Consider the following 22,347-nt stretch of genomic DNA (forward strand, 5'->3'; position numbering starts at 1 on the left):
ATAGCCAAATTATGGAAGCAGTCCAAGTGTCCATCAATAGATGAATGCATAAAGAAGAGGTGGTGTGTGTGTGTGCGTGTGTGTATGTATATACATGTATATATGCAATAATACTCCACCATGTGTATGTATATATAGACATACACAATGGAATGTTACCCAGCCATAAAAAAGAATGAAGTCTTGTCATTTGCAATAGCATGGATGGATCCTGAAATGCAGGAAGTCAGAAAAAGACAAATACCATATAGTTACACTTATATGTGGAATTTAAGAAACAAATGAACAAGGAAGAAAGACAAATCAAAACACAGACCCTTAACTCTCGAGAACAAATTGATGGTTATCAGAGGGGAAGTGGGTGGGGGTGGGTGTGATAGGTGATGGGGATTAAGGAGTGCACTTGTGATGAACACTGGATGATGTACAGAATTGTTGAATCATTATATTGTGCAGTGGAAACTAACACTGCTGGATTTAAAAAAAAAATAAAAGTGATGGTATTTATGGAGTGCTTGCTATGAGTCAGGCACTGTGTAAACAATCCTGACAGATATTAAATGGGGTACTAGTATTATTCCCATTCCACCAGTGGTGAAGTGGAAGGTCCAGAGGGTAGCGTGGATTGCCCAGGCTTACACAGAAATTAGGGGAAGCGCTGGGACAAGCCATGACATTCTGATTCCACAGTTTATAAAATTCCCATAACATTTTGGTTAGTGGTCTTCAAATGCTTTTGATCTTGCAGCCTTTTTGGGAAAAATTTCTCAACTGAGATCATTTCAATATGTATAGTTATTTATTTATAAAGTGGACTAATCTATTTTGTATACTATAAAACATTTATGAAATGGAAATTAAAAGGACTTACTAGAGAAAATTATTTTAAATAATTATTTTCTATTTTAATTTTTTACCAAAAATATTTTTTGTTCTTACCAGATATACATTATTATAAATAATCATATGCTTAATTTTTAGGTGTTTGTCAATCTCAAAGGCTTCATGTTTCACCAGCAAAATCAAAAATCACATTAATCTACATGGAAGGCCTGTCGTTAGTGATAGCATACTGTATCTGTATTTCAAATGGACTTTGCTTGGTTTCTGGAGTTTTTTGCCAGCTTCTTATCAGGTCAGTTTAGGTCATCCCTACTCCTACCTCCCTGTGTAGCTGGCTGATGGCTCACACTATGAAGGGGACGTGGTGTAATTGTGGAGCATTTTCTCATTGCTCTTCTGGGGCTATATTATAGCTTCTATCTTCCATCTGTACTTCTCTGGATTCCTACTGTGCGAAGGGACTGTGCTGGTTGAATCCGCCATGGTTGAACCCTCAGGGAGTCCCCTGTCTGGCTTAATTAACTGATAACTGCCACCATGGGTTAGCAAACATGGGGGCGGGCAGGGAAGCATCAGTCATGGGGGACTTACAGAGCAGTATAGCTGGCCCAGTTGAGGGGGCAGGGTGCTGGTGGGGGAGACACGTACCAGCAGTAATGTGGATGGAAAAGGTCAGAGCCTTGCCAGGCAGAGGTAGGGCATGAGCAAAAGCAAGAACACAGAGGTATGAGAGAGAGGCGTGTACACGGGGGACTCGCCTGTCGTTGGTACAGAAACAGCACAAAGAGCAGGAGGTCAGTAGGGACAGAAGGTGATTCTAGGGCGGGCCGCTGAAGCCTGCCGGCAAGTGCCATGAGCCTATTTACTTAAGGCGTCCAAAATAACAATTACTCTAACAATAATAAGAAGATTTAAAGAGTACCTGTAACAGCTCTCGGGCAGTTGGCTCTGTGCTCTGCCTGCACTTCTCATAAACAGAAGGTGAGTGCGAGCCCAGGTAATAGCTTTTTCCTGGCATTGCCTGTCAGCCAGTGGCAGGCCTAGCACGTCTACAAGCTCCTAGTTACAGCCTGCAACCACTGTGGGCAGAGGCCCTTCCTTTTTCCATCTGACTGTGACTCCAAATGAGAGCAAGGGGAAGAAGGGGACGCTCACAGGCCCTAATGCATCTGGAGTGTCCCGAGGCTAGGGCTCTATCCTGGCAGGGACACCTGGTAAGACACCATCTACTGCATTGGACTACACTGGAGGCACCCCATTCGCTAGGGACCAGGGTGGTTTAAGGCAGTGAGTAACTCAGACAACTACACAAGAAGCCCTTCAGGGACTCAGGCCCCCTTCGACCAGCACATCAGAAGCAGCTGCTCCTGGAGGCTGAGAGGAGGGAGAGCTGGAAGTCCACTCCTGGAGGAGGCTGCCGAGGATGGTTCAATGGATAATCCCCTATAGCTCTGGGCTCTGGGTTTCCCTTTCTTCTTCTCTAACCTTCCTTCCTTGACCCTCCATGCCCCGCCAGCTGAGTGCACTGTAGCTTTTCATGCAACGGAGTGTTTCTCCCTGACAGAACATTCCAATAATGCCACCTCCACCAAGAAGCCCTTCCAATAATGCTGGAAAGTCTCCTGAGAGCTTACACTAACCTGGTGGATCAGACCCAACTTTGGCCGTATGTCTGCTAAGGCACAGCTAGATTTTTCCTTTGTGCCTCTTTAGCTTCTCTTCTGATTATCACAGTAACACATGCGCACTATTGAACATTCTGCATTTGCAGCCAAGCGAAGGGGAGCAGAGACAAATGGGCTCTTCGTGTCTCAGAGAGCGGCACTTCCAGTGTCAGGTGTGCTTTCTTCTTGGCATTTTTCTGTGTGTGTTGTAGGAACTCTGTAATTTGCAACTTGCTTTTTTTCATTTACCCTTTGACATAAATGCCCTCCCTCCAACATCTTATCATGTACATGCATGGACCAATTATTTGCCAAATGGCTCATTTCCCTCCTGTGATCTGTGTTGTTTGCAGGTTTGCTCCGCAATTGGAAATTCCCTGCTGTGGTAAACAGTGCTGCTGTCCTGCAGGGGGACTTGGCATGGTTCTGAGAACAGAAGGCTCCTGTCCTACAACCCAGCACACATCTGTACCTGTGGTCCTCAGGTCACCCGGGGCTTCGGCTTTGGCGAAGGTGCTCACGATCTTGAGGTCAGGGAAGAGGGTCACCCCTCGGGCACTTTCAAACTGGGCGGCGGGTCTCCAGAGGCGGTCTGTGCCCCGGAGGCTGATCTGGGGCTCAATGGCCTGCAGCACCATCACAAAGGCATCCACGTCAGGGACACTGATGCACACATCTTCTCCAAAGCACCTGGGAAAACAGCTGATGTCATGGCACTGAAGAGTGAGCCACGAACGCATCCACCACCACAGGACCAGGGATGAGGAGACACATTAACACCTGTAGCCCTTGCTAAGGGTCTAGAGGTCTCAAGACTGCTTTGGAGTCTCGGAGAGTGTCAACAGACATTCGGACTGAAAGCTACAGCACAAACTAATAGCCATCTAGGGACTTAAGAGGATTGGCTTCTGGGAGAACTGGGAATCTTTGGTACCAGAGACAAGTAACTGTTAAACCTCTAATTATCCTTTAACAAACTAATCAGTGGTAACATTAATTAGCCACTGCTTGGTATAGCACTATGATTTTGTATGCAAACTGCCATCTAACTGGTTGGGCACAGGCATCGTGCTGAGACCCCAGGGCTGAACTCTCCTGTGCTCATGTCTGTTGTCTCTCGATGAGGAGCTTCCACAGTGCTCCTGTGGCGGGTGTGCCACGGATCCTCTCTTTTCTCCTGGTACGATGCCACAGAAATACCTGGAAGGCAGACCACTGTGACCTCACCAGCAAGGCCTGGGAAGTTAGAAAAGGTCCATGGCCTGGCTCAGCCACAGCGGGGCTGGGTGACCCCGGGCAAGGTGGGACTCCTGGGAACCTTAGTTTCTCCATCTGTACAGTGGGGGTGACCATAATTAATTCCCTCATAAGAGCAAGGATTAAATGTGATGGCATATATAAAAAGAAGCCAAGCCCTGAGTCTGCTTCACAGTTGGAGCTCAGGAAATGTAGGTGGATCCAACACCCTCATCATACCGCATCAGGCACACGAGTCATTGGCACTCTGTGCTGCTCACCTAAGCCAAAGACCTAGGCTAGAGCTCTGGGGCCCAGAGGGCTGCACTGGGAACACTGGGTGGACTCCAGCTGGTGGCGGCCGTCAACCTGTATCCTTTTGGTAAGTTCCCAGGGGAAAGGGCCGTCTGGGTGGTCACCATGCTGAGCCACTCCCTCCTCTTCTGTGTGGTGGGCGAGATGTGGGAGTGTGTTATGCTCCTGCCCCTGGTTTCACCTGGCCTCTGCTGCACCAGTCCCAGAGGGCACCGTGCCCCTCATCGCTTCACGGAAGCCTGGTCCCTCTACTTGACTGCAGTGTGGAGCTGAGCTGGAGATGCTTGCTCCCTATCACAGGCCTCCAATGGGGGCCCTTAGTGTGAAGGGGGGTATACCTCCTCAGTCCCTAGAGCTGTTGAATCTGAGTGCTGCCTGTGGGGATTAGTCTGGCACCTGTCCCTGGCCCCAGTAACGTGGTAGTCAGCAGACCAGTCTTTACCAGCCTTCTTCCTATCCTGCTGGCTTCCTATCCTGGCTCCAGGGATTAGGGGACTCCCCTTCCTGCCTCCCAGGAGTTTTTCTGGGGTCCCACCAGGCAGTTGCTGTGGCTGAGAAATGATTTGACATACCAAGATGTGAGTTATCCCCTTTACTGGGCTCTGACCCCTGGGGACAAGAACTAGACCCTCTTTCTCTCGAAGACCTGTGGTATTTAGCTGCTCTCAAGCTGGGTTGGTTGATTTAATCCAATTCATTAAACATTTTTCAAGTACTGACTACATACCGGCTACTGTAACCTTAAATCAGATCACTAAAAACCGAGCTTTCTGCGAATTTACAGGATGCAGTACTACATCAGATTCTGTATTAAATAGAGAAAGCTGAATTTGTGTTGGCAAAGCAACCGAACATTTTCTTTAAGAAGAAAACAAGAAGAGAACACAGATCCACTGGGGCCTCCTCCTAGGGGTAGCAGAGAAACTGCAAATAGCTGAAGAAAGATGAATCTGTTTTGCCAGGGAACATTCCCCAGGGACCATCCCCACTGCCTCAGCTGGGCCCCCAGCTGACCAGCGTCTGTCTACTCACTGGACTTTGGAGGAGACTCTCAGATGCCGCACACCCGCCGTCGGGAACTGCCTGGAGTTGATGTAGGACACCTTCTGGAGCGCACGATTGATGTTCCCAATGTCGTCACCTTCCATCACCAGGACGGACTGCGAGGGGTTGAAGTGGTACTGGAGGAGGAAAGGGGGTCCCGTGGGGGACAGTGAACAACAATGGAGCCCACTCTCTGCATGGACAGGCCAGGAAGGCCCAGTGTCTCGGGTGTCTGCAAGTGCAGCAGCCATGCGTACGGATGACTTATTTTTTTATTTTTTATTTTTTTATACTCTAATTTTTTTTATTATGTTAAGTTAGCCACTGTATAGTACATCATTAGTTTTTGATACAGTGTTCAGCGATTCATCACTTGGCCTATAATGTTAACCCAGTGCTGTGGAGGACTGTTTTCACCCCTCAAACAATTCCTGCTACCCCTGGGGGACTTCTGGGCCTCCCCATAAGATCCCCAGGGGGGTTAGACACCCTTGAGTCACAAGATGGGATTCTGAAGGCCCGTCTCAGGGCTCCTGTGGTCTAGCCTGTGCGGGGTCCCTGCTCTGGGCTGCTTTGAGGTCGTAAGCAGCCTTTCAGCCCTCAGACAGCCTACCCCCTCAGCTGGCTGCCCAGAAACGTGGGACTTTGGCTCATTTCCCTGGTCTTGTCTTTGGGCTTGAACTGCTCCTCAGCTTACCTTGTGCTCCCCTTCCTGATTCACGCCGCCTTCTTAGCTACCAACCTTACAGCTCACATTTCAGTTAATGGCTCTCCTTCTCTCTTAGATCTCATTCCTGGTCTTGCTTCTCCAGTGCCCTACCCTGCTTTCCCGGGAGTTAGTTCACTTGCGGTGTACATTCCCGCCAGCTGTCCCAGGCCTATTATCTATCTGTTCATTCTGCTCAGAGTCCCTCGTACCCCGAGCTCGGTAAAGGTCCGGGAGCTACGATGCTCCTCACCGAGTCCCTTGAGTCCTCAAACCAGACACACCAGATACAAATTCCTGCTTCTCCCTGAAAAGCCCGGGCAGTTGCTCTCGCAGGCACTGGGCAGGGAGAGCTGCCCCGGTAGAGGTTCCACTAGCTTATCTTCACATACCTCTGAGCAGAAATATTATCAGTAAGACGTCAGGAGCTTATCAGTGCATTCAGGTGATGTATCCAAAGTTCATATCACAGGAAAAGGAGATCTGGATATATTTTTACTTATTTATTTTTAAGTAATCTCTGTACTCAATGTGGGTCTCAAACTCACAACCCTAACTGAGTCAAGAGTTGCGTGCTGTTCCAGATGAGCAAGCCAGGTGCCCCTGATCTGGATATATTTTTATGTAGCTACTGGGCAGTATTTTTTTGGATAATATATTCACATAATTCAAATATACATATGTATTAAGTGAAAGTGTCCACCTTATCTCTATCTACCCAGTTTCCAATATCCCATCCCATAAGTAGTCACTATTATGTAATTTCTTAGGACCAGATTGCATTATTGTTCATGATTAGTTGCTTCCCCTCCCAGTGGGAGCTTATACATGCCTGTCCTAGTGTCCATAGGCTTGACTATGTGACGTATGGAACCCTGCCTGGCAAGGTAAACATTTTTTGCCTTGTTGTACTCAGTGGTGCTCCTGTGACTTAATCAGTCAATGAAACGTGGGCAGAAGCATTATTTGGTTCACACTCATATGGAAGTTTCACAGCCAGTTCCCTGTTTGCCGTATTCCTTTCCCTCTGAAGTGAAACCTGCCAGGTTCCCTTAGGGCCTGGTCCATCAGCCTGGGTCTCACAGTGGGGTAGTATGTGGCTCAGAGCCAAAGCCCATATATAATGGACACTGGGTGGGAACAACAACAACAAAAAAGTTGTATAAGGCACTGAAATGTCTTAGATGCATTACCAAGCCTGTCCTAAGAGCTACTCTTTAGCATTCTTATGAATACAGATTTCCTTTTTTCTCCTTTCTTCTACTAATGGTAGCTTTTTACATACTTTATTTTGTAAAATATAAAGTACAATAAAATAAAAATAAAAATTATAATACTTTATTGTACTTTATTTTTTTTTTTTACTTAGCTCATATCTTGGAGACTTTCTGTATTAGCATGTCATAAGCTTCCTCCTTTTTTACCGCTGTATAATATTCTGTGTATATAAATTATATTTAACCATTTCTTATGGACATTTGGATAATTTCCAATCTTTTACTAATAATGCCACAATGAATGATCTTGTACATATTTCATATGTGTGCAAGTGTATGTATCTACTGGATAAATTCTTCCTTGTGAAATTGTTAGGTTTAACAGTATATGCACCTTAAATTTTGACAAATGTTGCCCAATTCCCCATTACTAAAAATGGGAGAATTAGGAATGATATCAATACACGCTACCTCTCCCAGTGTGTGGGAATGCCTCTTTTCTCAAAACCTCAACAGAATATGCTGTTGTTGGGGATTTTTGCCAGTCTGATAGCTGATAAATGTTTCCTTAGTGTAGTTTTAATTTACATTTCTCTTGCCATGAAGGAGATGGAGTATGCTGTTAAGAGTTTAAGGAAAAATCCATCTATATTAACTTTTCTGTGATCTGGCATGTCTTTTTAAGAGTTCCCTGTTCTGTACCAGGACTCTAAAAGGAGGTGGGTGTCCCCTGAGCACTATTGATGATACTGACCCATATAAGGTCCCTTTAATGTGATCCCTAGCCAACTGAGAGCTTACTCTTTTCCTCTTTCAACTGTCATTTGTTTTACTCTTACCTCCTCCTTGAGGGCACCCCAACTTCCCTCTTTTAGGTCCCCACTGGGCTCCTGTAGTGCTTATGAAATGGTAGTACAGTGATTACAGCACAGTGACCATGAGCTCCCTGAGGACTGGGACTCCAACTCTTATCACCAAATCCCAAAACCTAGCCCGAGTGCCCATAATCCCATTAGATTAATGAGTAAATGTTCCCCCTTGGTCCACATTTGACTCAGTGTCTTTGCCAGGTTACTCCTCAGGTTACTTTTCATCCATTGTCTTCTCAGCCAAGGCTCTGTGGGAGTCATTATCAGTGCTCACTAAGCCCTGTTTTCCTTTGCATGCTTAGCATCCTGGAGGCTACACTTGGTCTCAGCCACTTGCTGTAGTGGTGGTGGTGAGGGGGGCATGTGACTGCATCTGGCCAATGAACTGTGAGAGGAAATGAGCTGGGGCTCCTGGGCTGAGGCCCTAAAGAGCCCTGTGGGAAACTGCAGCTTTTCCCTCCACTTGCACTTGCACTTTGGTGGCTAGGGTGTTGAAGGGAGAAACCTCACTCCACCTTTTGGGCTTGATGGGAGAGTATAATAAACTTTTAAGCATTAAACCATAGGGATTTTGGAGTCCTTTGCTACTGCAGTATTTTAGCCCATGTGGAAAAATTCAGACCTTCCCAGGCAGGATTCTCATCCAAGGCTATGTGGCATCTTTGAAAGATCAGGGGTGCTTAGATTGTTGTACCCCAATTCCAGTGCAGACTACAGAATACAACTTTGCATGATTTACATCCCCTTTCCCGACTTTATTTCCTCATTTAAAATAATAGGGATATTAGTATCTACCTATCCAAGAGCTTAAATAAGGTAATGTATATAACAAATCTAGTGCTTAAGGGATGTTCAGTCCAAGATAGCTTTTATTATAATTCCTAACATTGTAATTATTTCGGCATGGGGTCTGCCCACACAGGTACTGCTGCCTTCACTGCTGCTCTTCCCCTGTGATCCAGCTCCCTTCTGGCCTCCATGCATTGAGCAAAGTTTCTCTGGCCTGGGAGGTCGTCACGAGCACCAACCCCTCTGCTCGGTTTGGGAGTGCCCGGGTGTATGTGGTGATCCCAGAGTCATCCTCTGAGCTGGCTTCTCCCTTGCTGTGGACTTGCCACCAGAGTGTGCTCAGCCATAGAGCTGCCCTGTTCTGAGAGCGGCACAAATCATCCATTTCAGATTCAAGCAGAGGCAAGTCCATTCTTCTAAAATACCACTTATGTTCCTCATGTCCTTCTACCTCCCTGCCTCTCCCCGACCCCACCCTGCACCATCCCTGCTACAGCACAGTCATGGAGCTGCTGCTGCTGTCTGTCTGCCTGCCTCCCTCAGGCAACTGTGAACACCTTGAAGGCGGGATCTACTGACTTTTCCTCAGGGTCACCACAGGGTCTAGCACAGGAGAAACAGGAGACCGAATGATAAGCCTTGTGGAGGAAGCTGATCCAAACTTCACATAAGGGCTGAACAGGAAAATCATGGGGGGCCTGGCTGGCTCAGTTGGAAGAGCATGTGACTCTTGATCTGGAGGTTGTGAGTTTGAATTCCATGCTGGGAATAGAGTTTTGTTTGTTTGTTTGTTTTTTGTTGTTTGTTTTTTGTTTTTTAGATTTATTTATTTGACAGAGTGCACAAGCAGCAGGAACGGGCAGGCAGAGGGAGAAACAAGGCTCCTCGATGTGAGGCTTGATTCATAATGACCTGAGCCATAGGCAGGTACTTAACCGAGCCCCAGCCACCCTGGGTGTAGAGATTACTTCAATAAAATTATTAAAAAAAAAAAAAAAGAAAAAAAATCAAACAGTTCTTCTGCAAGTTTGAATCAGCAGTATCCCATGCCAATCAGCAGAGGGCGCGTTCCCACTGTAGCCACCTAAGGAGAGGATGTCTAGGCTAGGTGTTGGATCTCCAGTTAATACCTTCATCTGGCCACCTGAGCATCCTGAGGGTTGCCACAGGGCATGAAGGTGGGTACTGACCTAGCCATCAATATAGTTCTTGCAGGATCAATAAGACCTTCTACCAAAGTAGGTTTTTTGTTTTGTTTTGCTTTAAATTGCAGTGTTCCCAGCCCCATGACATGACTAAGGGTAACCGGTCTCTGTGTAGAACACAGAATGGCGTTAGCATTATCACAGGGACAGGGGTTGGATTCCTGGGGGTCCAGCAAAGAGTGACAGACTCGTTTTCTTTTGGAAAGCTGTGCTGTGGCCACAGGGATTTCTCTCTTTGAGCCATGAAGCTGCTAGACTGATGGCCTTTGGGAACAGTCCGTTCTCCCAGAGGGTCAGCCAGTATTGCCAGGCACCTAGCAGGCTGGGACATCAGTGAAATCCTTGTCCAAAGCCCAGGCCTGTTCCTCAAGAGGGAGCTGGCTCTGGCACTCCAGGCACCTTGCCATTCACCTTGATCCCCGCCAGCCCCTCTGGGTTGGGCCAGATGAAGACTTGCCACATTCAAGTGTCCTCTGCCATAACACCACCCAGGTTTAAGTTTCAAATGAAGCTGGCACTGTGGCAACGCCAAGTGCAAGGCCAGTCCAGCTAGAGAAGAGAACTGTGATTTGTTGAGAACCTATTAGGTCCTATTAGAACCTATTATTAGGTTTACTAAGGGAGATCTGTATCTATATATCTATAGCTATCATCTCATCTATCTATATATACATATTTTTCTATATCTCTATATATCATATATATGTGTATGTGTATATATATGTATTTGTATATATATATATATAGTATGTGTATGTATATATAGTATATATATAGTATGTGTATGTTGCATGTGTATATTCTATATATATAGAATCCAATCCATTTCTCACATCACAAGGAAGTATACTTTAACACATGAGGGAATTGGGGCTTAAAGGATTAAATTATTTTGTCCAAGGTCACACAGCTAGGATTTGTACTATGGTTTGAACTTAGGAGTGCCTTGTCCCAAAGGTCTTCCTCTTTCCCCCTCCTCCACAGATGGGCAGACAGGATGCTATGAAGATCAGAACAGAGGATTCTTCAGGAATGCGGCCATTCCGTAGAGTCACAGTGTCTCACTTAGGTATGGGACAGTAACCACCCCAACCACTTAATGACTGCAGACATGCAGAACAAATAAATATTCAGCAGGGTAAAACAAGTGAAAACAGGAACCCAGGCTGGGTTCTGCGAGCAGACGGGAGGTTTTGTTGATTACAGGAGACCCTTGCTTTCCTTTGACCACTCAGGGAGAAGGCAGGAGGCCAGGAACCGGGAAAGAAACTAATAGTCATTATTCAGAAATGAAATGAGGGATAAATGGAGGAAGGGCAAGAAGCAAGGAAGTCTGAATCATTTCAAGTACGCATTCTAATCTGAGTTGCTGGTGTAGAGGAAGGAGCACAGGCTTATTTTGGGCAAGTCCCTGAGCCCCCATCTCCTTATTTCTGAAATGGGGCCATAACATTTAATCTGTTGTGAGGAGTAGGGATAATGAACTTGAAAGAGCCCCCAGTGGGGACACCATCAATCCTGTGTCTTATCATTAACTTCCCCTTCAGTGCTCTAGTTCTTGCCAGCTGTGCCCTAAGGATGGAAAAGGATCCTCTGCAGTGACTGGTTATCAACAGGTGGCATCTGGAAAAGTCGGAAAAGCCTCAGCCCCCTCACCCCCCAGTGGCTCTGTGTGCCCCTCAGTTCACAACTCCCTCTTTTCAAAGGCTCTGGTGCTCTGCAGAAATGGTCTGTCTCTTAATTTATCATTCTAAGAATGTGTGGCTTTTTGGTCTAGTATCTTTGCTTTGCTTTCTTTGTCCTGTAGTGCTTGAACCCTGAAACTGGACTCATGGAGTGCCCTGGAGCAAAGCAGATCCACTTGGGGTTGGGGTGGGGGTAGTAAATCCAGAATCGGATGGAGATGGAGCCTCACTGGGCTGACAAAATGCTAAGGAAAAAACTCAAAACAGCTGGCTGAGGATCAAACCCCAGCTCTGCAGGTGAGGTTTGAAATAGGCCATGAAGTAGACAGGGGGAAAGTTGTCCTTCCCAATAAGAAGCAGTCCTGCAGCTTTCCTTCAATGACAACGGATTCACTATTGAGTGCATGCGTGTGTGTGTGTGTGTGTGTGTGTGTGTGTTTAACGCCTGGAAAGCCATTCTTGCCTTGCCCTGTCTATGCACTTCTCCCACCTTCCCCCTTTGATCCAGGCTCCAAGGGGAGCATCCTAAACCATGCTCTTGCCCAGATCATGATCCTCTGCCTGAGTCCTTCAGTGGCTCCCTGTCCCATGTCAATACCTGAACATAGGTTACGAGGCTCCGTGATGCAGCCTGGGCTTATCTCTCTGGCCACACTTTCTACCTTTCCTCCTGCATTTTGGGCACTGTAACATCGGCCTTCTTGGCATTCCAGTGCGCATGGCGGGGCTCCCCAGCCCTCTGGCATCGTTCAAGCTCTTAGATCTTCCTAGAGTGACCACCCAGCTCCACTCTCCTGCCATTCTCCTGGTTGATTCTTCCCCATCCTGAAACATTCCTCTCAGACCTTGCCTCCTCCAAGAAACCTTCCCTCACCGCTGCTCCTCAAGTTCTAGAACTCTGGAGCAGGACCACTTGGGGTTCAAATTCTGGCTCCTCTCATTACCAATTCTGGGATCTTGGACAAGTTCCCTTTCTCTTAAAGTCCTCAGTCCCTCATATGCAAAATAGGAATATCTGTGTTACCTTTGTCAGAATTGTTCTGAGCCTGAATGAGTTAACAACCACAAAGCATTTAGAGCCCTGTCTGGGTTCCCCCTGTCTGGGGGAGCCTCAGTGCTCACCCTCATCAGAGCTTACTATTCCGGATTATAAACCTCAACCTGGATCACCGAGTTCCTTGAAGACAGAGGGCTGGAGATGTTCAGCAATCCACCCTCACCCCCCAGCCCAGAACTAATACATGGATGTTGATGGCATGTCTGATGTGACTGTAGCTTAAAGAAAAGCAGGACATGCTCAGACCACCAGCCCCTCCATGGATCCCCTTGTCAGAGCCTCACTAGCCCCACTGGCAGTGGGAATAAAGATGTTGTCTGTGTGTGGGGGAGAGACTCCCTCTCTCCAGGAGAGGTAAGCCCAGGGCAGGAGGTTAGTAGAAGATACGGGTGTGGGGGCAACCTCTACTCTGGTCACACAATCCTTGGGAAATGACCCATAGAGGAAACCCCACAGTTAGGGGGGAGGGGCTGCCCTGTGCTCCTGGAGGCAGAGGGTGGCCTGCCTACTCCCACTAGGGTCCGTAAGGATTGAGCAGGGGCTACGGCGATGTTGACCCAGCTCTTTGCTCCGGTTCCCAGAGGCTCCCTGCTAGCAGGAGCTCCTAAGGTCCAGGTGAGGCCAGAACTATTGCTGTCTGTGGGGTGGGGAGGCAGGAGGACACTCACGGGGGACATTTAGCTCTGTGTGTCTTGCCCCCTCAGGAGGCGCTTTTTTCCAAATGCAGTTTCCATGCTATTGGATCACGTGAATGTTTTTATTTTGCCTGAATCCACTCACATTCCCTTTGACAGAGACTGCTGGAAGCCCAATCTGTGCTTCAATTTCATAACCTGAGGCCCTGCAACCTCCGAATCTTCTAATTCCAGCCCCACCCCACCCACAGGTGACCTTCCTTCCTAACTTATATTTAACATGGCCAAACTCTTCATTCTATTTTAAAATATTTCCAAAGGGCATTCTGGCATGATGCTTCTGTTCATTTGGCAAATAGACAAAGCAATCCACCAACCCAGGAACCACTGAAACAGAACCGTTCCCTTCTGGTAGCTGGTGAACACATGCCTGCCCTTGGGTAGAGAAGTGATGATACACAAGGGCTCCATCTAGGAATTTCAGGACACAGTGCAAGTCCCCCAGAGAAGTCACAGTCACAAGTCTCCCCACTGTGCCAGCACCTTTGCTGCCACACCACCTCCAGGCAACTCAACCTGGCGGGGGGGGGGCGGCCTCCACTTCCCGAGGGCATGGGCCATAGGCCTCCTCTGCCTATTTCTTATTGGTGGTGATGCTGGCTCGTTCCTTACCTTTATTCCTTGGCCGAGGCTTTCCAGGGAATTAATATCCAGTCCTTCCTTGCAGGCCTGCAGGCAGGAGATCACCTTCTGACTCTCCATTTTGCCAGGGCGGATAGTGAGACTGGCCAGGCTTCCGTGAAAGAATTGAGCAAAGCGAGGTTTGGTGACTTCTCCTCCTGAAAGGGAAAGCAGCAGGGTCATTTGCCCTGTGGAGACTAGATCCAGAACACCACTTCATGGCACGATCTGGCTGGAGGACCAAGGACACGGTGACTGTGTCCCCTCAGCCCGAGCTTTTCCTGCAGAGCGGGAAGCTCAGTGGCCAGACTCAACAAGAGGATATTATCTGCACCAAGATGTCGGAGCTCCCCAGCTGCACTGATTTAGAAATCCTGGAATTCCTGATTGGAAACAGCTGGCTTCAGAGGCATGCACGGCGTTAGGATAGAGAAAGGGTCCTAGAGAGTAAAAACAGGAGGCCTGCTGTGTGTGTGCCTGACTGTCTGATAAGGACTTCAACTGAGCAAGTCCGCAATGAAGGGATCTGTGTTTCCCATTCACAGCCCAAGAACCTTGACACTCAGAAAGGTTGAGGGACTTGGCACAGCACACACAGCTGAACCCGAGAGCTGGCTCTCTATTCCCGGTCTGTCTGACCCCAAAACTGGCATTTGCTTTCCCTAAATTCCACAGAGAGGTTGGCAGGCAGTCGAGGAATCCTAGAGACCCACCTCCCCGGGCTCTGGCTCTCTTGCAATGAATTGATTTTGTCCCTGCTTAAATTCAAGTTCTTTGGCATAGGAGGACTTCCTTGATTCTGTTCTATCTCTATGTCCTCATCACCTACTTGTTTTCCACCTTCCCTCTAGGGGCTGAGCCGAGTCCTGTCTGAGCTCAATCCTGCCCTTCAGCACAGGAAACCGTTCCACGTCGCTCAGGTCAAGGCCCCTCCTCCCATTTTCTCCTTGGTTTTCTCAAGGTCTCTAAAGCAAAAGCCGCCCCTCGGGTCCATTTGAATCCTTACCTCTTCCAGGAGGCCTTCCCCACTGCTTTCATGGAGCACAGGCCCCTTCTGTCTCTGGGCAGCCTGCACCGACAGACTAGCCTTGATCTTGCATTTCCGTTCAGAGAGGTAGTGGGACGTATGAGAAACGTGGATGTGGGTTGAACCCGAGCTTTGCTAATTCCCTGGGAAGGTTTTGTAACCTCTGAGCCTCTGCTTGCTTGTGGGGGACAATTCTGGGTTTTGGCTCCCAGTTCCCCTGTCCTCTCAGAGGACTCCTGCAGCCTCCCCAGGACCTGACTCCTGCAATGCATCCCTAGCGAAGCGTGCTCCTGTGAGACACCACCCTGGAGGGCACATTTCTGACTGTTTCTACTAGAGTGACACCACAGTGACTTGTCTGCCCTTCCACTAGCCACTCCGTGCCAGCAGAGCCTGGACCTCAGCCGGAAGGGGCGGAAGGCTCGCCCCGGGTCCCTCTACCGCAGCCCTGGGCTAGAAGGGGCTCCTAATACCAGCATTCCTATATGCTTGACAGTTCAACTTCTTAGTAGCTAGTAGTCTTCTGTTATTCAAATTCCCTACTGTAGTTAATAATTCTCTATACTGATCTGTTGAAAGTGCAGTGTGGTTTTCTCCTGTGATTGAGTCCACACTGCTACACCTTCTCTGTTGGCACACATAACTTTTCTCTCACCTGTTCCTCCTCACACTAAAATACCACCTCCAAACTGCTTACATTAGGTAAATCCGGCGGTCTTTCAAGGTCCCTGTCAGCCCTCTGTGCCCTGCTTGCTCACAGAAACCTTTCAAGAGCCACCCTGTCTACTAGCCCTCTCCATGTCTGGAGCCCCCTCCCCGTCCGGAGCCCCCTCCCCGTTTGGATCCCCCTCCCCGCCGTGTCCTCTCCTTGCCCTGAGCCTGGCAGCACGGACTTCATTTGAACATATCCTCAGAACCCGGTGTTGCTAATGGTTTACATGTGTGGGTTTTATGTCCTCAATAGCCTATGACTGTGGTTGGCAACGTTGGCTGCACACTTTCATCACCTGGGGAATCTTTAAAAAGACAAACTGATTGTGGTGTGGGGTCCCACCCAGAGAGATTGTGACTTAATTGGTGTGGGGAGTTCCAGAAACTCCTCAGGCACGTCAAATGTGAAGTCAAGTTTAGGAATCCCTGGCTATAAGTTTCTTGGGTTGGATCTTTGGCACATTCTGGTATGATCTCTCTCTATGCCACCCTCCGGCTTACTCCTGCTACCCTTCCCATGCTGCTAGAATATAGTTGTTTTAAGTCTCTCTCCTGGATGGCAGGGACCACTCATGCATTACTCAATTTTTTTTTTTAAGATTTTATTTATTTATTTGAGAGAGAATGAGTGAGAGAGAACATGAGAGAGGAGAAGGTCAGAGGGAGAAGCAGACTCACCATGGAGCTGGAAGCCTGATGTGGGACTCGATCCTGGAAGTCCAGGATCATGACCTGAACCAAAAGCAGCTGCTCGACCAACTGAGCCACCCAGGCGCCCTGCATTACTCAATTTAATGAAGATGATACTGAGCAGGTATTAAGGGCAGAGGGAGGCACTGGGCACTTTGCATAAGTTGGCTCATTTATTCCTCTCAACAGCACAGGGCCTCTGTGTTGTCCGAGTATGCTGCACCCTGCCTAGCACAGAGCAGACCTTTCGTAACTGTTTCCCAGACTGAAAGGGATGGTGAATTAATGCCAGCAGAGCAGTGGACATTGTGGAGTCTCTCCAACATCCATCTCACCTCGGCCCTCTTGTAGCAGCAGCCCAGAGGTTGGCGGGAGTTGACTTGAATTCCAGGGATAGATTCTACTTAGTCACAGCTAACCAGGTTTTCCTGTTGCCCTCACTCCAGTGACTGAGTCCGGTGTCGACTTCAGATGAAGCCAATCATTACCTGCGTCCACTAAGCCACAGAGGTTGGCCCAGGAGTGATCATGAGACCAAGTTTAGGCCAATGAGATGAGAGAAGAAATTAACCAGCAGCCTTTGGGAAAAGAGCCTCCATTTTCTCTCCAGAAACTTTCTAGAACCCACTCTCGCTCTTTTCCCTGGATGGGATTATGTGAAGAAGGAAGGCTTGGAGCTGTGGCAGCCATCTTGTAGGCAGACCAGGGCCAACCAAGGTGATGCATGAAGGAGGGCAGGGCCGGGAGAGTCCTAGCAGAGGAGGACCTCCTCACTGCACTACCACAGCACATCCTCAGCCGAAGGAGTCAATCACCCACCTTCACGGTTTAAGCCATTTTGACTCACACTGTTGTTCTCTGCCACCAAAAACATCAGCACTTTGAAAATGAAAGAAGATTCTATCAAAGTACTTGGTCCACAGGGAACTCCAAACAGATTTGCCTTTGAGAAATGCCCTGATGTGGCAATGACCTGAGAGTGAGGGGGAACCCATCTCAGGCCTTCTAGTCCAGGTCCTCAAAGACCCCATAGGTAAAGTACCCCTCAGTGCCATTAGCCTGTTCCTGCCCCAGCAAAGGGGCACTTCCACTGACCTGCAGAAAGAAGGGTATGAATGTGGGTGTGCATGGTGGAGCTGCCACTCTCCAGGGCATTCAATGGGCTATTGTTTCCCTGCTTTGTCCACCACGTGTCCCCTTAGAGCAGCAGATGTAGAAACTACTATTTACTGGGTATGCACTAAGTCTCCAACACGGTGCCAAGTCCTCCACAGACATCATCTTACTGAACCTTACCTAATTCTTGGGATGGAGGTACTTTTTCTATAGTTAGAATGGAGTAAACTCAGCCTGAGAGAGAGGTAAGTGGCCCGAGGCCACACAAGTAAGAAGTGGTGATGTGTGGGCCCCGTGGGCATGCGGGGCCACCTGGGGATCCAGGAGTACTGGCCGGCCTGGGCCAGGGTGAGAATGACCAGAAGCCCTCTGTGGTTTGTCCTCTAGCCATCTCAGGGCACACTCTGCAACTCCATGTTTAAAGACCAAAGACCAAACTTCATGACTCTCTCGGATGCTAAGACATTTTCCTACACACCGTTTTCTCTCCGCAAGACATTCATGTTCTGTACTTTTGATTCAAGGATCCCAGCTCTGTGATGTACTCTATGTATTAATGGTGCAGCTCCAGGAAATTGATTCAATTAGCACTTTGCAATAGGAGGCCAGCATAAAATTTGAAATATATTTGCACTCAGGGGTGGCTGGGATGCAGGATTTAAAAAATAATAGATACATTGAAAATCTCTTTCTTTTTAATATCTGGGGTGTCTTCATAAACCACATAGATACTCTGTTAACCTTTAGACACAAATATGCTCATGAATTATTTCAAGAAAAAAAAACATATCCTGATTTCTTACACAAAGAACTTTCTCTACATGTTTACGAATGTGATTTTGGGTTTCCAAGGCTAGATCTGCACATGTTTCTAGAGTGTTTGCTGAAAGCCCAGCCTTCTGTTAGATTCAGCTATTATAAGATGCAGACCATGCTCTCTAGGAACTTATATATAGTTGGGAGAATAAAGTACAGACTCTGGGAAAATAAAAATATAAGAGTAAATTACCAGTGCAATAGATGATCTAAGGCAGGGCATGACTGATTCCAAACAAATGGTACAGATGAGGTGTCCAACAGATCAGAGCAGAAAAATAATAGCCACTATCTCTGAGGCCCTTAAAACATGGTGAACTCTTTCACGTGCAATTTTATTTAATACTTCAGTGGCAGGATAGTATGTTTGAGACCTTAGCCTCTATTGTTTTGATTTTTCCTGAGGATTTCTCCCATCTTATCCTGCCTTTAGACACATATCTGGAACCCTAGGAGGGTGGGGAAATCTCGGTATGGATCCACATTTGGGGAAGAGTAGAAGAAGAAACTCTGGCTTCCCGCAGACAGGAAAATGTCACCCTCTAGTTGGGGGGCTGGTAGGGAGGTAGTGGAGGGGGTAAGGACATAGAGGTGCAGAGTGAGCCCCTGAAGCCAGTCACCTGGTATGAGCCTTGGCTGTGGAGCACGATGCTGGAGGGGATGCTGGCCTGTCACATCTGGACAGATAGGCGGATGGCCTGCAGATGGTCTTACAGAGAAAGCATGAGAAGCAGGGAACATATTTTTGTGTCTCTAAGTAAGACAAGGAAATACTGAGAGAGTTTCCGGCCCCATAAATCCCTTAGTGACAGGACCAAAGAGTTGAGCGCCGTTTCCATGGACCTCGGCACAGGACGGGGCCTGGATGCCCCCCAACACCCTAGTCCCACATAAACAGCCCTGAAATCAGCTGGCACCAGGGAAATGGAACAACTTCCAATTTGCCAAGGTCAAATCTCCCCCGCTCAGACAGAAGAAGGGTTCAAAGTGAAACTAAGATGGGTGGGGAAAACACAATTTTTCTTTGTGAATTCAGATTCCTATGTGCTAGACTCCTAACTCCTTTTCCAGATGATGTTTTCAGAGTTTGATAACTTGCCCACAGCTACACAGCCAGGAATTAGCGAAGCCCAGATTCAGACCCAGGTCTGGCTCACTTACAAGGCTTTGACCTGCACGCTGTCCGACAGATGGGGCCGGGAGGGTTCGAAGAGGATTCCTCAAAGGATGTAATAATTGGGCTGCTTCATGAAGATGGGGACAGGCTGGGACTGACACAACCCTGGGGAAGAATATCCAATCTGTGGACACAGAAGGGCTTTCGCAGCAATTGCTCTGAGCTAGAATTTGTACTGGGACTGAACTCCCCTGAAACTTTCCTTCAACTGAGAGGTGGGGCCCACCCACCTCAGTAGCTTTTGAACTACTTCCCTCTAAGTCTAAGTAGAAGACCTGCATGGTGTGAGGGTGCTGTCTCCCTGCTCCAGGAAGTGTGTGTGGGATGCTGTTGCTCCTTCCCTTCCCACTGTCATTCCCGAGTGGGTGCCGCATTTCCTCTTGCTGGCGTTGAATGCTGCTCTGTGTCTGGCTTGTTGATGGGGATGCCCGTCAATGAACACAATTTCATGGATGGTTGGGTATCCAGTTTGAGCAATGCAAATGGTAAGACAGTCTGAAATCTTGTTTTCCCTCATTTCCTCATTTTGGTGATGGAGACACCCATCGAACGTGAAGGCTAAGTGAAGTGTGTAACAGATCCCCAGGGCTAGAGCTTCAGAACTGTCTGCACGGCCCCAGGGCTGCAGCTGTAGGCTACAGGGGACTTGTGGAGGCATACCATCTGCCCTTACAGCTGACCATAACCATTCATAGTAGGCTTTCTCAACCCCTTCCATGTCTATCTCTCCAGTCTTTCCAGCAGATGTCTCCTATGTGGCATGTTCCAAGGCGTGACCCCAAAAATCATCTCTGTGGGGTCAGGGATGTGAATTCATGGAGTTGCAAAGGGTCCTCATATATCACCCAGGAGATTCCCTCTTCATCCTCCAGATGAAGAACTGAGGACTAGAAAGGCAAGGCATTTTTCAAAGGACCAGAGCCACAGGGAAGGTCTGGAATCCTCTTCTTCTAGCTCCAAACTCAACCCTCCCTATATTGGACCATGATGGGTCTTAGTTACCTTTAGGACTTAGCTTGACTTTGTCCAGTCTGTGGGAAAAAATGCCCTGGGAGTTCACTCAAGTGATTTGACTCCAGATTCCAGAATCCTCTGGTCTTCCGTACTTGAATATGCAATGTCACCAGGCCATCCATCGTCTCTAGAAGCGGAGGTGGTGTAGAAGGTGCAAGCGAGGGTCAGGGTCTGGTGGCAGAGACCTGGATGCAAATCCAAATCTGTGTGGCCCTTAGCAAGGCACTTCTCTCCCCTCTCAGTTTTCTCATCTGCAGAGTGGGGATCCCATTCTTATCCAGGCAATAGGGTTATGAAAGGGGAAGGCATGCACTTAGCTCCACAGGGTGTAGGAACTCAAGAATGGCAGCTAGTTGTAGGGGCAGTGTGAACCAAGGGACTCAAACATGAGATCACATGATGTGAGTTTTCTCTATCTTTCCCTTCAGTGGCTCCCCCCGCCCAAGTGCTTCTCTCAGAGAACTTGAAACAACACTGTTTTTGCTCCAAGATCCTTGTCAAATTTTCTAATTGATATTATCTTCAGAATAAGATACAAAGTTAGAATTACAATTCAGTTATACTGTGTTCCAGCCATGAATTTTAAAGCAGACTTCATCTGTGTCTTCTTTAAACTAATATACCTTCATGTCAAATTAACTCCAGGGCCTAGAACAATCTTTTCTTGATTTTTCTGACATGGTTAATACCAAGAGACACCTTGTTAGTCATTCCCATGTGTTAGACCACAAACCACATACCTTTGTCAAAACAGCTTCAAAAATGGGATATAATTCAACAAACATTAGCAACTGACCTTCTCTAGTGACATACTGGAGTAGAGAGAAAGGTGAGGAGAGTAGAATCTGAGAGAGCAGACAATCCTTGCCTTCTGTAAACTACAGCTGAGCAGGGGATGGAGAGCTGCACTGGCACCTTCAACAAGATATGTCCCACAGAGTGCTCCAAGAACACTGTCTCAAAAGGAGCGAGTTCCATGGTGAAACAGGACTGAGAAACAAGGGTTAAGTAAGATCCAACAGACTGCTTGATTGGTGGGCTCTGGAGAGCTTTTAATAAACTAACGAGCCCTGTGATTCTCCTCCAGGCGGGTATGGGGATAAATGAGGCGGTTTCCCAAACTTGACCATGGCCTCCTTTTGGAAGGGGCATCCTGTGGGACTGGAGCTTCCCGAAGTCCTCCCTGGGAAATGTCCACCTGACTCTAAGGCAGACTAGGTTAGCACATGCCTCTTTCTTCCAGCAGCAGAGACCCTAGGGATGTAGAATAATTTCAACACAGACTTTATTAAGATAACTTGTACTAAATTAGACCAAGCTGATTAAGTGAAGGCATGTACTCCAAGTCCCTGCACTAATTTTAGTGTCTGGCGACAAGATGACCTGGAAACATGCACCAGATCTCAGGACCACATGTGGCTCCAATTCCCCTCTGTCAGAAGATGACATGCTATTGATTATTGAAACTTGCAAGGTTATTTCTGCCTTTTTATCAACACTTGTGACCATCCCTATTCTTTGCCTTGACTCCTCCCAATGGTCACAGTGGGAGTTCTCTATCTGCCCTTTAGCAAGAGGTTCTAATTTCTAGAACTATCCTTTTCTCTCCCTCCTGTGGCTTTATTTATTAAGTAGTGGGTAGGACTCAGCAAGACCAGGGCCTAGGGTAGAAAGGTCTTGTCCAAGATGAGGATAGTGTCCTAGTCAGGAGCAGCAAAGCTGGATGCTCTAGGAAAGCTAAGGTCTGGAGCATGGAGGAGAGTCTCCAGCAGAAGTAGGGATGAGGTGGTTGCTGTAGACGGGTGACAGGTAGGGAAGCCTGCAGTGAGATCTAGCAAGAGTAGTAAGGA

At 47.7% G+C, this 22,347-nt stretch overlaps 1 protein-coding gene across 1 annotated transcript in view; it reads right to left on the reverse strand.

Annotated features, from left to right (window-relative positions):
- The window catches only part of CLSTN2 (calsyntenin 2), a 600,084-nt gene that overhangs the window by 23,469 nt on the left and 554,268 nt on the right, over window positions 1-22,347 (reverse strand). Inside the window, exons 10-12 of the mRNA XM_082740938.1 lie at window positions 13,938-14,104; window positions 5,091-5,239; window positions 2,980-3,197 (exon numbers count right to left, since the gene is read on the reverse strand). Of these exons, the coding sequence (XP_082597064.1) occupies window positions 2,980-3,197; window positions 5,091-5,239; window positions 13,938-14,104 (534 nt within the window). The remainder of the gene's footprint in view (window positions 1-2,979; window positions 3,198-5,090; window positions 5,240-13,937; window positions 14,105-22,347) is intronic.

Source organism: Mustela nivalis (assembly GCF_964662115.1).
Source record: "Mustela nivalis genome assembly, chromosome: 1".
In the NCBI taxonomy this organism is placed as follows: domain Eukaryota; kingdom Metazoa; phylum Chordata; class Mammalia; order Carnivora; family Mustelidae; genus Mustela; species Mustela nivalis.